We start from the raw sequence: 16,333 nt of genomic DNA, 5'->3' as shown, positions 1-16,333 counted from the left end.
AGATGGCTCAGAGGCTAAAGATGCTTGCTGACGATCTGAATTTGATCCCGGTGTCCCACATGTTGGAAGAAGAGAACCAATTCCTGAAAGCTGTCCCTTGATCACCAATTGCACGCTATGGTCCCTGTCAACCCCGACACACGAATCCACAAAGACAAATATATGTATTTTTAACTAACGACAAATTCTGCTATACATTTAAAGTAATGCTGTTGTTTTGCTCTTTGTTTTTGGTGGAGTGTGATATGGCTCATTTACTATTAACTCAAAATATCAATCAATAATAAAATACCTTGTTCCACCAGCTGTAAATGGAATTCCGTGGGTAGAAAACTATCACTGACCCCAGCTCCTGTAGGTGCTGGCCCGCAATGGAATCCCTTTGCTCAGTTTTCTCCTGTCCAATCAGGTGGAATGTTTCACAGGCACATGGTTTATACAGCTCAAAATAACTCGGGACCCGTGAGCTGACAAATGCTCTGGCTGCGGTGGTGACAGGTTGCCCAGCTTCTAACAGCCATCTTCACTGAACCTAAGGTTAACTCCTCGCTCTCTATGGACGGCTGCTCTCTCTCTCCAAGGGCGTGAAGAATTTTCCCTTTCTCCTGTGTTTTCATCTAAAACCAATCCTTGGATAATTGTCATCATAGAAGTGTGCCTGAGTTGGACATCCTCATCTGGGTCACCTAAAAAGAGAAAGGTAATATCCCGATTTAAGTTTGCTACGTGTGTTCTGATAGTAGGCTACTGACAATGGGGAAAGGGGTATTTCAGGCAACTAATTACCGTTCCTTAGAGTGAAACCTAGGATAAGTTTCTAATTATGTACCATGAGACACACAATTACATGGAGAATAAGGCTTTCTATTCCAAAGCTTCTGGAATAGAGAGTGAGACTCACAGAGGTGGTATCCTACCGGAGGTCTAAGGAAAAATACTTTAACAGGGGAAGCTGTGACAGTTCTTACTGACACTTTTTTACAAACTCGTCGATTATGCTAAAGTTGTTCATATAGAGTGTGTGTGTGTGTAGTTCCTATTTCCTTCTTAAAGGAAATCGAGTCTAAAATAATGTGACTCCATGGTTGAAGGCTTTCATTTAAAACTTTTTTTTTTATCCTGTAAAAGGATCTGCTTGCTATATTTAGTGTTGGGAGATCTGCTCCCTGGATTAATACACACAACAGCTGCAGAAAACCTGCTCAAGAGACATTGCTCTCGCTCTTGCTCTCTCTCCTCTCTCTCCCTTCCCTCTATCTTCTCTCTCTCTCTCTCTCTCTCTCTCTCTCTCTCTCTCTCTCTCTCTCTTCCCCCCACGACTGCTCTCTTTTTCCTTATCTCTTCTCTCCTTTCCATCCCTTCTCCAACTGTATCACAGATACTTAGCAGCCACTGACAAGTGTTTGACCAGGTACACTGCAATCTTAGCTCTTAACAGTAACTACGTGCACTCTTGAATATTTTTAAAACCATACAGGCAAAGAGAAAAGGTAGATCACTCAGTGTATACGGTCACAAAAAGTGCATGGCATGAAGAAATGGGATCACTTCGTCAACAAATTTTCATTACACATTAAACATACCCCCACCACTCAGTTTGAGAGAGATGAAAGAGCAATCTTGCCACGGCCAGCTGTGCCTGAGGAGGCCGGGGACCCAGCTGCAGTGTCTCACCAATCTGGGCGATGAGCATGTCAGCCAAGCCACCCAGACAATCTAGCTTACCCCCCCCCCAAATCATTAAGATAATTCAATCACTTTCATGTTAGGAATAATTTACTAACGAGAAAATGAATTTTATAGGCTATGAATTAAAATTTTGTCTTAACTTCACAATTTCCTTTTAATAATACTCTCAGGTTCATTTAGAATCTACAGTATTTTTCTAGGAAATCAAGAATATCTACACTTAAAGATACTCCCTCTGACATTCTATTTGGCAACAAGCAAACTATTTACAATCAAGGCCAGTGTAGGGAACCTAAAAAGCATGGGGATTGCACTTCCAGAAGTCAGGAGAATAAGCAGACTATGAAATAGTTGTCAACCATCACATCCTAGAAGGTTGCCTCTCTTCCCACTGACACCGTGTGGCCAACGATAACTACAATTCTATAAAATACCAGCTCTTTCGTACATCTATAACTTACAACACAGGTTCCACACACGTTTCCTTTCCAATGAGCAGCAACAATACACATTGACTGGGCCAGCAAGATGGTGCCGTGGGTAAAGACACATGCTGCTCAGCGTCTGCCCTGAGTTCCATTCCCAAGACCTGTATTGTTTAAGGAGGGGACAGACTCCCACAGGTTTTTCTCTGACCTCCACACCATGTGGTAGCACACATGCATCATCATCATCATCATCATAACAATAATAAATGTTTTAAAAGGTATCCACTAAGAGCTATCATTTATGAGCACAATACATTCACACACACACACACACACACATACACATACACACATACACATATTATTATTTAAGCTTGCTTTGGAATTAATTGAGATAGCTTTTACAAATGAAGTTTTGGAAAGAAATGGTCCAGAAAGAGTTTTTTGGTTTTGTTTTTTAAACCAGCCTTTTCCCTTTGCTAGGGGATAAAAACTAATATGGGCATGTTTTCATGACTTTCTGTGACTGTCTACAGAATGCCTTTAAAACGTCCTAGAGTGTCCCACATTCGCTTCAGGGGAACAACCTGCCTGTATGTATGTGTGCCGCATGAATGCCTGGTACCCTCAGAGGTCAGCAGAGAGCACTGGAGCTCCTGGGAAGTGGAGCACCAGGAGTGGAACCTGGCTCTTCCACAAGAGCAACAAGTGCCTGTAACCACCGGGCCAGCTCTCCAGTCCAGGAGTGTTGTATTCTGAATAGACAGATGACTGTCAGTGGCTCTACCTGTGCATCCTAGAGAATTGCCAGAGCTCACGCAGAGCAAGTCACCTTGACAAGCTGTCTGGGCACAGGCGGCTTGGCTCACAGTCCTCCATTGGAACCTCACTGCCCCTCATTCTCAGCAGAGACTCAGGGCCATACTCCATTCTGAGCTACATCTTGGGCACTTTCCACCCATCCTTGCAAACACATTGTGACAGTTGGATTAGGGAACTTGACTCCTTTTCAAAGGTCGTAACTACCTGTGATACAAAGACCTGATTAAATATAGGTTGAAGAACATAAGCGGGGCCCCTTTCCTCCTGACTTTTCTAATTTAAAAAGGTAAATTTTGAGCCGGGCATGGTGGCACACGCCTTTAATCCCAGTACTCGGGAGGCAGAGGCGGGCGGATTGCTGTGAGTTCGAGGCCAGCCTGGTCTACAAAGTGAGTCCAGGACAGCCAAGGCTACACAGAGAGACCCTGTCTCGAAAAACCAAAAAAATAAAAAATAATAAATAAATAAATAAATAAATAGGTAATTTTTGAGTTTATGAGGATTGACAGAAGTTCTGCATTTATGATACCCTATATCCGTGGTTCTCAACCTGCGAGTCGCAACCCTTTCGCAGGGGTCACATCTTGGCTACCCTGCGTATCAGATATTCACATTACAGTTCATAGCAGTAGCAAAATTACAGTTATGAGGTAGCAACAAAATAATTGTATGGTTGGGTGTCACCCCAACATGAGGACGTGTATTAAAGGGTCGCAGCACTAGGAAGGTTGAGAGGCCCTGTCCTATAATAACCCAGTGCTTCATACAGATTCCACCCCTGTCACTGTCACCACCAACCAACCTCTCCTGACTCTACGCGTTCTGTGTGTATGTGGTGGGGGGCATATGTGTGTCTGTCTGTCTGTCTCTCCCTCTGTCTCAGTCTCTGTCTCTCTCTTGTGCCTCTTTTTTTCTCTCTGTCTCTTTCTGTTTCTCTCTCTCTCTCTCTCTCTCTCTCTCTCTCTCTCTCTCTCTCTCTCTCTCTCTGTGTGTGTGTGTGTGTGTGTGTGTGTGTGTGTGTGTGTCTGCCTGTCTGTCTTTCTCTCACTCTGTCTCTCTCTGTGTCTCTCTTTCTCACTCTGTCTCTCTGTCTCTGTGTCTGTGTCTCTGTGTCTGATGCTGGGGCTCAAAACCCAGGGCTTTGTATACTCTAGGTAGATGGTATACCACGGAACTACTTCTACAGGCAAATGCCTTTCTAATCTGAGATTCCTTCCATTAGCCTTTGGACTGCCCTGGGATTTTCTGAGCCCAGTTGCTTGCTGTGTTTCAGTTTCAGTGGTGACTGGGCTCTGGCTTCAGTATTGCTTACATTAATCTCCCACAGCAGCCCCCTCATGTTGCTTCTCCTCTGTGTCCAAAAACACATGCACTATATCGTGTGGCAAATCTCTCTTTCTTGAACATCAATGAAATCTTTCTTTCCTGCTTGTTGGCTTTCCTCAGTTTCATGAAAGCAAAGAGAGAATGACCTACTGGTCTTTGCCCTATTTTCTCAAAGTCCTTTCACTGCGTCAGCCTCTGGCCTTCAGGGAGGAATCTAGTCAGGAGACCCTCACTAATCCTCCTGTGTGTGGTCTCGGCTTTGCCTCTCTATTCCAACACACTTTTTTTTCTTTTCAATCTTTAGGCAAACAAACAACTTTTTTAAACCCAGGATCTTGCTGTGTAACCCAGGCTGGTCTCAAATCACAATCCTCCTTCCTCAGCCTTCCAAGGGCTGGGATCACAGGTGTGTGCCACTGGGTTCCGCCTCAACATATACTTTTCACTGAGTCTGTTGTCTGGATTTATCTTTAACTACTGTTTTTCTTCCTTCAGACTAGACGCTCTTTAAGAGAATGAGTCATATTGTTTCTAGACCTTTGATACTTACCCATACCTCATCCCCACGCCTATTTAGACTAATAGAAATTACTAATGCTGTTTGCGTTACAAATAGACTAGAAATAACAGGAAAGTACAGACGATCCATGTAGTATGAGGGACAGGCATTGTAATGGTGCACAAAGTGTGTCTCATTTGCAGCAAAATGTTTATAAGGTGTTCAGTGCACAGCTCCACGGAGCTGGTTCCTCTGCACTGAGACTTGCCTTTTGGCCAAGCAAGGGTATCTCCCGAAGAACTTGCTTATGCTGGGAAATTGTTTGTAATCTCTGTACTCAAAACGCTGAGGCAGGAAGGCTGAAAGGCTGAGCTACATAGGGAAATTCTTGTCTTAAAAAAAAAAATGGAGCTCTTGAGATAGCTCAGTGGGTAAAGGAATCTGCTGCCAAGCCTGATGACCTGAGATCAATTCCTGGGACCTACGTGGTAGAAAGGCAGTGCCAACTCCCACAGGTTGCCCTCTGACCTCCACATGTATTCAGTGGTACACATATGCATGCACACATGCACTCTCTCTCTCTCTCTTACACACACACACACACACACACACACACACACACACACACACACACACACACACACCACACCACACTAAATAAATGTAATTTTTAAAAAAGACAGCACTCAGGAGGTAGCACCAGGAGGATCAGAATTTCAAGGTTATTCTCAACTACGAACCACGATTGAGAGCAGCCTGGGCTACAAGAGAATCTGTCACAAAAAATGTTAACAAAGCCCCCAAGAGAGCACTGTCGTATTGTTACCCTAATGAAAATTCTAGGCCTAGTAATTACATATCGGCAGAAAGCGATTTTCTTAAATGTGCACAGTGCTCTACTTTTAAGCGCTCTCACACAGACAAACCTAGGAAGTAGTAAGCAGCCTTGCTCTTGGGTGTCTGCTGTTGCTTAAACATGACTAACTCTTCCTATCTCAGCATTCTTTATCAATAACTATTAAGTATTAGGCTGTTTTTTTGTCATCCTAGAAACTAGACTTGGATTTTATGTGTGCATTTGTTTTTGTTGTGGTTTAATGAATATGTTCCCCCACATTGCAGTGAATGTACAGCAGTGTTTATAGAGCTGTGTTTTAAAAGATATTTCCTGTTTTGCAGCTTTACTAAGTAAAAATTTACCTTACAACTAACAATTACTTTTGTTAGCCGACAAAGGCCCTGCTTGTGGATGGTAATAGCATAATGTTTTAATATATGTATGCATTGTACAGGGATTAATTAAGGTGATTAATATACTTCACAGACTTCTTTTTGGCATATATTGGTCTATTAGCTGTAGTTGCCATGCTGTTAAGAGAACCTCCAGAACATACCAGAACATACCTCTTTTGTCTACTTGAGACTCTGGGCCCTTGTGCAATCTCTCCTCCTCTCTAACCTTTGTGGCTGGTTTTTCAGTTAAACATATAATGATATCCAACATGTTTAGCATGTACAAGGCTCTAAGTTCAGTCCCTAGCACCAAATAGTAATAATAATAAAATAATAAATGATTATTGACAGGCAGAAAATTCCAGCACGTAGGTTTCAACTTGAACTATTTACTGTTGGGCTTTGCCAATTCTCTGGGCAATGCCACAGTTTGTTTATTTTCTTGTTTTTGTAGTGCTAGAGACACAACCCAGGACTTCCTGCATGGGAGGCAAGTGCTCCTCCACCCCTGAGCTGAATCCTCGAAGTCACAATTTAAATAGCCGCCTTTTAAACAAAAGATGAATTTATAGTATATGATCTTCTCCAACAACAGGGTCTTCTTAGAGCCTGAAGGATTGTAATGAGTTATAACGAGTCAAGAAATATGCCCGATGGGCTGCGGCTATAGCTTAGTAATGGCACTTACCCAGCATGCACTAGGCCCTGTGTTCAACACCAAACACAAGCAAGCTGAGCAGAGTAGCACACGCCTTTAATCCCAGCACTTGGGAGGCAGAGGCAGATGGGTCTGTATGAATGTGAGTCCCTCCTGGTCTACATGGTGAATTCCAGGACAGCTGGGGCTTCACAGTGACACCCTGTGCCAAAGAAGGGGGCAGGGTATCAACATGAAGTTTTGCCCTTATGAAGCAAACAAGGTCTAAGGGCAGAATCTCCTCAGGAAAAGTCATAGGGAAAAGAAACCACAAATGTAGCCAAGTCAATAAGCTCCCTGGGTGGCCACTCTGTCTTAGGACTGTGGCCAAGTCTTCCAAAATGACTGATGGGATTGCCTCATCTCCAGCATGGCCCAGTTCACAAATGCCAGAAAGCCTTCTCAGGAGCAGCTACACCTCTTGAGAGTGGCATGAAGTCTACATTTCAATTTACAAGGGACAAAAAAAATGAGAGTGTAGCCAAATGTCACAGAACGCCCCAGATGAAATGTCTAAGAGAACTCATTGGTTTCCTCTCCCCAGAGCTGAGTCTGCCAGCCTCCCAGTTGCTCAGGTCATAAATACTCCTCTCTCTCTCTCTCTCTCTCTCTCTCTCTCTCTCTCTCTCTCTCTCTCTCTCTAGCTCATTCCCAACCTATGAACAAATCACTGGCCTCTGCTTTCACAAGCGATCTCAGATCTGGCCATTCCTCACCACCTCCTGCTGCTATCACTCACTGGCCCATAGCACCCCATCACAAATGCTTTGATGAATCTTCTCCCTTCATAAAGTAGGAAAATGTGAAGTCCTTCCTATGGCCTGCAGGCTTAATATGATCTGGCCTTCTGTGTTTTTTCTTTCTTTCTTTCTTTCTTCCTTTCTTTCTTTCTTCCTTTCCTTCTTTCTTTTTCTTATTTTTATCCTCCCCCTTCTCCTCCTCCTCATCATTTTAAGACAGGGTCTTCCTTACTCTATAGCTCAGGTTGTCCCAGAAGTCACTATGTAGTCCAAGCTGGCCTGGAACCCTGTATCTGCCTCAGCTTCCCAAGTGCTGGGATTTTAGGCATAAGCCACCACGTTCAGTCTACGGCTGTATATATTTCTTTTCTTTTCTTTTTCTCCCCTCCCCCAGACAGGATTTCTCTGTGTAGCGCTGGCTGTCCTGGACTAGCTTTTTGTGGGTCAGGCTGGCCTCGAACTCATAACAATCCACCTGCCTCTGCCTCCCGAGTCCTGGGATTAAAGGCGTGTGCCACCATGCCTGGTGGCCCTGTACATTTCTAACCTCATGTCTTCTATTCTTCTTTTCCATTCACTGGAAAAGTGTAGAGTTTGAGGTACATCGTCTTTCTGATTTTGACATTTCTTCCTTGGTAAAGAATATTCTCCCCAGTTGTTGAGGTTGCTGATGTCTCCATAACAGACACTCTTGTCCTTCCAAGCTAAAGTAACACACCTTTCTGGACCACCCTTCCTGCTTTATATTTGACCACCATGTCCTACTTTATTCTTAACATTGGTGTCATCCTATTAGGAAGAAAGCTCCATAAAAACAGAAGCTCTGTCTTTTATTGGCCACTGAATCCTCAATATACGGTACCTGCTGTATACAAGATGCTCAATTAAATTTATTAGATGAGATGGCAAGGTTGTAGCCCAGTGATAGAACACTTGCCTAACATGTATAAAGCCTTTCTCCCCCACCCCTTTGTTACAGTATCGCATAGTTTTTCTTTTGACTGTAAGTTTCCTTTCCTTTTTATCCTTTCTACTTAACACTGCGATTAAAAAAATAATAAGTAATAGAGCTAACAGGATGTTCTGGTGAACAAAATAATTCAGCAGGTATTTGTTGGCTACCTTCTGCTCTTGGTCTGTGGAGAGAATATGGTAATACAAAACAATGTAGGAGAGACCAAATAAAAGTAAACAGACAAATTCATTATATTGTATTAAATGCTGTGTTTGGTGATAAGCACATGAGCTTTCCAGACACATTAGAAAGAGAGAAGAGATCACAAAGTTGATGTCTTGGCTACCAGCTGCAAACTATGCAGAATTTAATCCTGTAAGAGAGTAAGGAGAGGAGGGAACAGTGAGCAGGCCAATCAACCAAAGAGAAGTTATACAATGTTTCAAAGTGAGGACAGGCCATTCATGAGCCTATAGCTCAGCAGGAGACAGCCTTGCAAGTCTAGAGGTGTCTTTCCACAGGAAGTCATTTCACTAGTACTACTATTTCTCCATCATAAAATGGGGCCCAATGTGACTATAGTTATTATGTGACAATAGTAACTACAGTAAATTGTTGTTCCGTGGCAGTGATCCAATTTTTCCCCCTCCTATTCTTATCACTTTGTTACAGCATGCAAGACGACAGCATAGAGGCGTCTACTTCCATCTCTCAGCTTCTGAGAGAAAGCTATCTGGCTGAAACCAGACATCGTGGGGACAATGAGCGCAGTCGAGCAGAACCCTCCTCCAACCCTTTCCATTTCGGCAGCCCGGGGGCTGCAGAAGGAGGAGGCCCAGAGGACCTTCCGGATCTTTCCGCCTTCCTGAGCCAAGAAGAGTTAGACGAAAGTGTCAACCTGGCAAGACTGGCCATCAACCACGACCCCTTGGAGAGAGTGGATGAAGCTCAAGCTAGGAAACGCCTGTCTTCCGACCAGACGAAGCATTCGCCCAAACCAAGCTTCGAACCTGCCTTCTGCCAGGACAGCCCCCGAGGTCCTACCAGCCCTAAAGACAGCCCCCCGGAGACCAAGAGGCCACAGTACAGTTCTGAAACCCAGTCCAAGAAAGTATTCCTGAACAAGGCTGCAGATTTCATCGAAGAGCTGTCTTCCCTTTTCAAGGCTCACAGCTCCAAGAGGATCAGACCTCGAGCTTGCAAAAACCACAAGAGCAAAACGGAATCTCAAAACAAAGTCCTGCAGGAAAACAGCCCCACTTTCTCAGATCTGACGGAAAGGCGAGAGAGAGCATCCGTCCCCATCCCCATCCCTGCAGACAGCAGAGACAACGAGTTGAACCACGCGATTGAACAGCGGGAAGCCAAGAGGCGGGAAGCTGAGCTGGCTGCAGGTGAAGCTGCCGCTGGAGACAGCACCCCAGGGTCTTCACCTTCGTCCCTGTACTATGAAGAACCTCTCGGGCAGCCTCCCCGCTTCACACAAAAGTTACGGAGCCGAGAAGTTCCTGAAGGAAGCAGAGTCCAGTTGGATTGCATAGTGGTAGGAATTCCACCGCCCCAAGTAAGGTAAACACACAGCCAGTGGGTGATGTTCCGCAATGCTATCTGTCTGCCATGGTTGTTGTTCCAGAAAATTCCATATTTCCTTTGAGAAAAGGAGCTAGGATGAAAGGCAGGAACATAACACTAGCTACGTAAATAACTCAAATTGTTCTAGGGGCTGTAGTTTGGTACTGGCAGAGCGCTTGCCCAGCATAGGTGAGAGACTGAGTCCAACCCTTCACGCTAGGACTGCAGTAAGTGAAATTTCTAGGGCTGGTGCTGGTCTACCTAGCACGCTGCAAGTCCTAGATCCCCTCAGTAACACAGAACCTGTACTCTAGCACTCCGGAGGGAGAGGCAAGAGGATCAGTAGTTGAAGGTCATCTTTGCCTACATACAGAGTTTAAGAAAGTCTCTGTGAGTTCGAGGCCAGCCTGGTCTACAAAGTGAGTCTAGGATACCCAAGGTTATACAGAGAAACCCTGTCTTGGAAAAAAACAAAACAAAACAAAACAAAAAAGAAATACGCACTGGGAAGCTAAGGTTGCTTGCAGGCTCCATGGGGCTACAAACATATAAGGAAATACGTACATGTATAGAATAAAATTAGGACATAAGGTTAGGTGCAGCATGCCTGAGTCAAGAGCCCTGATACTTCTGTTTCATGTGCCTTAGATGAGTGTCTCAGGGCTGGGGGGAGGGGCAGTGGGGAAAGCACTTGCCTTGCAAGCATGAGACTTGGATTTAGCCCCCGAGCCCATGTAAAAGGCAGGTGTGGTGGTGTCCGTCTGTCCTTCCAGTGTTCCACTGGTAAGACGGGAGAAGACAGAGAACTCCCGAAAGCATACACACACACACACACACACACACACACACACACACACACACACAGTGAAAGTCATGGTTGTAGCTTCTTCACAGCAATGCTAATTTTGCCTAGAAAGGATTTCTCTGCTGATAGCGCTCATGATGATATCAACAATTGGTCTGAGGCCAGGAAACTGGTAGGAATTCATTACATTTATTTCTGAATGAACTTGTACTGAATTTCCTAACTACAACTGTCTGAAGAAAACTATAATTTTCCTGGTTGGTTATTGGCTGTCACTCTTTTCCTAAGCACAGAGTTTGTATAAGTCTACTCAGAAAGCAATATTTGTTTGGTTTTTAATTTGCTCAGCATCATTGTCAGTACAACCATATAAATAACATTAATACAAATATATGCCTTCCAGGAGGTTGAAATCCAATGAAAGATGTCATCCTAATTTCTCTTTCTTTCTGTTTTATTTTATTTTATTTTTTTTTTGAGACAGGATTTCTCTGTGTAGACCAGGCTAGCCTTGAACTCACAGAGATCTGCCTGCCTCCAGAGTGCCAGGATTAAAGGCTTGTGCCACTATGCCTGGCTTCATCCCAATTTTTATAGTAATAACCCATGTGCTCTCAGGCTATGAGGGAGGAAGATAGAGGAAGGCTGCTGAGGTGTAGAGACAGTCTAGTTCAACTCTGAAGCCTAAACAGGAGCTGGTTAGAAATGGGTGCGTTTGTTATTCTTCAAATACCTATAGAGTCACTAATGTTGTTCAAAGCAAGTGTTCAAAGCAGTGAGCTATTTGTTTTAAAGCCACATCTAAGCCATTCTGAGGAGGCAACTCATAACCTAGTGCCAGGATCAGCTGTGTAATCAGAACGCTGCAGTGTTGTGTAATAAGGGGTATACAAGGAGTAGGGCTGGGGACGCCTGAGTTTGGTCCCCAAGCCCCACATAAAACCAGACATGGTGACACAAGCCTATAATGAGCACTTGAAAGGTAGAAGTGGGAAGGTCAGAAGTTCAAAGTCACCCTTAGCTACATAGCAAGTTTGAGGTTAGACGAGGCTCCACGAGACCCATTGGACCCGGAAGTGGGAAGAAGGATGGGGGGGGGGCGGCGGGAAGCAAGTACAAAGGTCCAGGGGCAACTGCAACCAAGGAGTCACAAGCCCTTGTCTACTGGAGAACAGAACAGAGGGCAGAAGGCAGTAATGAAGAAATGGATGGAAAGATGGCCCCTGGGCAGCCAGGGAGGCCTGCCTACAGAAGGCCACAGATGTGGGTACTGGAATAGGTTTTATATGACAGGGAGGACACTGATGTAGACAGAATGGAGAATGGAGCCAGATGCTTTTGAAGAGCCCAGAAAGCAAAGTCCAAAATAACCTGGAAACTGTCTAAGGTAAAAGGAACATTTTGGAAGGGAGCTTCCGGAAGGATGGGTTAGATCAGAAAAGGACAGAGTGCTGAGCCTTCTGGGAAACTGTGGAAGGTGTCCTGGGCAGCAGATACTCCAGAGGGTTGGCATAGATGCTATAAGAAGGAGAAGACAGGACGCCAGAGACCGATATTTACACGAAGCTGAGCTTGGTGACTGACTGGATGGGAGGAATGATTCAGGAGTCTACTCCCTGTGAAAAGGCTGGGCATCCTGGCATCCGGGGCATCCTGGGCTTGTGCTTTGGCAGCAGTGAGCATATCCCTGGGGTTCCCTGGCTCGAGGACAGTGAAAGACCCTGGTGTTGCTTCTGCTCCAGTATGGCCCTAGGAACAAAAAGGCAGCACTGATTGGACTCAGTGGGGTGGGAAAAGAGGACATGCAGTCAGGAGGGGGCTGTGGTGGAGAGGGCAGTCTGAAAGGAGTCTGATGGGGAATGGAAGGCTTAATGTCATCAAAACAAGTTGTATATATGTATGATTTTTTTGTTTTGTTTTGTTTTGGTTTGGTTTTGGTTTTTCAAGGCAGGGTTTCTCTGTGTAGCCTTGTCCTAGACTCACTTTGTAGACCAGGCTGGCCTTGAACTCATGAGATCTGCCTGCCTCTGCCTCCCTGAGTGCTGGGATTAAAGGTGTGCATGACCACACCCTGCTATGTATTCATTCTTAAAGAATGAATTGGGAAGAAAAAAAGAGAGTAACTGAGAAATGACATCTAATGTCAACCTTTGTCCTGCACAAGTGTGTGTAGGCACATCTGTGTGCACGGGGCACACACACACACATATACACATTATTCCACAAGTTTTAAGCTGGGTACTTGGTGGTTGGGGGAGAATGGAAAAGGCATCATGGTCCAGGACTGGCCAAATGGAAGCAACAGCAGGTTTATGAAGGATGCCAATGAGCTCTAAGTCTGAGGGTCTGGAAAGAGCACAGTTCTCTCAGAAATACGGACAGAGCCAGGAGTTCTGGTGAACCCCTATTTCAGGATTCCAGAGGGGGAGGCAGGAGGATCAAGAATTCAAAGTGATTCTTAGCTACACTTGAGGGGAAAGCCAACCTGAGACCCTGTCTCAAAGGAATTAGAACATCCAAAGAGTTAGCCTGGATACTCAAAAGAGCCTGCTTCAGCGTCCCTGTGCCTTATATAAAGCTGAGTCGATCTAAAAGGACAGGACTGCTTGTGTTTCCCTGGAGTTTACAGAGGGACTGGTCACACAGGTGACATCGAAGAGAGACTTCTGATTCAGTCCAGTGCTAGAATGGAGTATATTTTCCAACTTTCTTTCTTTCTTTTGAGATTTATTTATTAATATGTATACAGTTGTCTGCCTGCATGCCAGAAAAGGGCATCAGATCACATTATAGATGGTGTGAGCCACCGTGTGGTTGCTGGGAATTGACCTCAGGACCTCTGGAAGAGCAGTCCGTGCTCTTAACCTCTGAGCCATCTCTCCAGTCCTATTTTCCAACTTTTAACAGTAAGTCTCCAAGAAAAAAATAGTACACACACTCGCTTTAAAGATCAGATCAGTATCTTAAAGGAGCTGAGGCAGAGAGGGCCTGAAGCCTGCTTGTTGCACACTAAAGCCCCTGGAACATCTCAGGGGACCCAGCAACACAGATTTTGACCCATAAGATTCTTCTAACAGCCTGGGCGTGGTGGCACACACGTTTAATCCCAGCACTCGGGAGGCAGAGGCAGGTGGATTCCTGTGAGTTCGAGGACAGCCTGGTCTGCAAAGCGAGTCCTGGAAAGCCAGGACTACACAGAGAAATCCTGACTTGAAAAACAAACCAAAAACCAAAAGACAAAAAGGAAAGAAAATATAAGTGCACTAGGTGCCTGTCTCAGGGCTCCTGTGTGTCATCAACATTTTATCTATGTGTAACTTAGATTTAGCTGAAAATACATTTGCGTTTTTACTCTTGGTTTCCAAGTTAACTATGTTGCGAGCTCTCAGTAGAAGTGGGATCCCATCTCACTGAAAGTAGCATCTCTGAAAGCAGGTTAAACTTGGGCAGAGTTTAATTCTGAGTCTTAGAAAATGTCATCCACTGGTGCATAAGTGCAGATGAAAGCATCTGCTGGAATCCACAGCAAATGGCCTTGGTCCTTTTCTGTGGCCCAGATCTAAATTCTTTGCCCAGGAATGTACAGCTGGGTCACTGTGTTTGTACTTGTACACAGACTTCTAAGGGAGCACAAGTTTACCTTTTTATAGCTATCTGCGCCTGCTATGGTTGTTAGGGTTCCTTATTGCTACTTCTGCTTGAAAGTAGCACACTAAGGTGGGGGTGGGGGGAGCGTGCCTAGAGAGATGGCTCAGTGGTTAAGAGCACTGTCAATCCTTCCAAAGGACCCTGGTTCAATTCCCAGCACCCACATAGCAGCTCACAACTGTCAGTAACTCCAATTCCAGAGGATCTGATACCTTCACACTAATGCACACAAAATAACATTAAAGAATTTTTTTTTAAAGACGCAAGCCAAGGAAATAAAAAAGAAATGTTAGCCAGGCGTTGGTGGCACACACCTTTAACCTCAGCACTTAGGAGGCAGAGGCAGGTGGATCTCTATGAGTTCGAGGCCATCGTAGTCTACAAAGCAAGTCCAGGACAGCTAAGGCTACACAGAGAAATCCTGTCTTGAATCCCACCCCCACCCCCACCCCAAAAAATTGAAATAGCAGTGAAAACAATGTTATGGTTAAGGGTCACCAAAACATGAGGGTCTGGAGCCGGGCGTGGTGGCGCACGCCTTTAATCCCAGCACTTGGGAGGCAGAGGCAGGCGGATCGCTGTGAGTTCCAGGCCAGTCTGGTCTACAAAGTGAGTCCAGGATGGCCAAGGCTACACAGAGAAACCCTGTCTCGAAAAACAAAACAAAACAAAAAAATAAGGGTCTGAATAAAAGGGTCAGATCTGAATAAAAGGGTTACAGCATTGAGAAATGCTGCTTTAAGCTTTCTGAATACAGAGAATTTGTGAGTCTTGCTTGATACTCTAGCCTTAGATACAAGTCATATAAATGTGCTAAATACTCATTGGATAAATGAGTGGATGTGGAGTTTCCCAACAGGTAAAAGAAAAAGCCCTGAAATAACAGAATATGAATTGCCTCTTTAAGATGTCCTTCCTTCTTTCTCCCTCCCTCTCTCTCTCTGTCTCTGTCCCTCTCTGTTTGTCTCTTTCTTCTTTTCTTTTCTTTTCTTTCTTTCTTTCTTTCTTTCTTTCTTTCTTTCTTTCTTTCTTTCTTCCCGCCTCTGAGACAGGGTTTCTCTGTGTAGCCTTGGCTGTCCTGAATCTTGCTCTGTAGACCAGGCTGTTCTTGAACTCACAGCAATCTACCTGCCTCTGCCTCCCAAGTGCTGGGATTAAAGGGGTGCACCACCACATCTGCTATTTCATAACTATAATTTTTCTACTGCTATGAATTGTAATGTAAATATCTGATATGCAGGCTATCTGATATGTGACCCCTGTGAAAAGGTCATTCATAATGCAAAGGGGTGCCGACCCACAGGTTGAGAAACACTGGCTTAGATAATTAAAACTCTGTACGTGATACCTAATTTTTTTTTTTTTCAATAGCGGTAGGTTTTATAAAGGAGGGAACACATCGTATGGGGACAAAACTAATGGTTGGGGAATTTTTCTCTAAACAGTGGTACTAGAGCCGATGCGTAAAGCAACCAATCCCGCCAAGCAGTGGGTGGGAAAGAGGATTGCAGGGTGGGGTAGGGCGGCAGAAAATGTAAAGCCCTTGAGGCAAACAGCCAGGCAACTGCTGAGTATACGGAACTGAAAGAACTGACGTAGCCAACACATGAGCAGGGAGGCAGAGATGGTTTCGAAGCAAGAGGGGGCAGCTTCGGATGCCTTCTAAAGCAGGCAGAGCAGCTTGCTGGGCCAGCAGCATGAGGGCCACCTGGGACCTAAACAGGCAGGCAGCTTCATAGGCTACAACCCAGGAGCGCCTGAATCAAGGTGGTAAGAGGAGGCCAGACGCTGTATTTTTAACAAGCTGCCGGTAACTTGTTGATAATTGATGGTGCTCAACGATGTGCGTGTCTCTACCTCATCTATAATCTAAAAGTTAATAAAAAGAAAAAAGAAAAAAGTTAGGGGCCAGCAAGGTG

The 16,333-nt window shown here is 44.8% G+C and overlaps 1 protein-coding gene across 1 annotated transcript in view; it reads left to right on the top strand.

The window, feature by feature from the left end:
• The first annotated feature begins 492 nt into the window (after positions 1-492).
• The window catches only part of MYPN (myopalladin), an 87,710-nt gene continuing 71,869 nt past the window's right edge, over positions 493-16,333 (top strand). The window contains exons 1-2 of the mRNA XM_084751925.1: positions 493-700; positions 9,062-9,958. Coding sequence (XP_084608051.1) covers positions 9,063-9,958 — 896 coding nt within the window. The 5' untranslated portion in view covers positions 493-700; position 9,062. The remainder of the gene's footprint in view (positions 701-9,061; positions 9,959-16,333) is intronic.

The sequence above is a fragment of the Acomys minous genome (genome assembly GCF_964271855.1).
Source record: "Acomys minous genome assembly, chromosome: 13".
NCBI classification, from domain to species: domain Eukaryota; kingdom Metazoa; phylum Chordata; class Mammalia; order Rodentia; family Muridae; genus Acomys; species Acomys minous.
The sequence above is the reverse complement of the archived record's forward strand: the minus strand, read 5'-3'. Positions and strand labels throughout refer to the sequence as shown.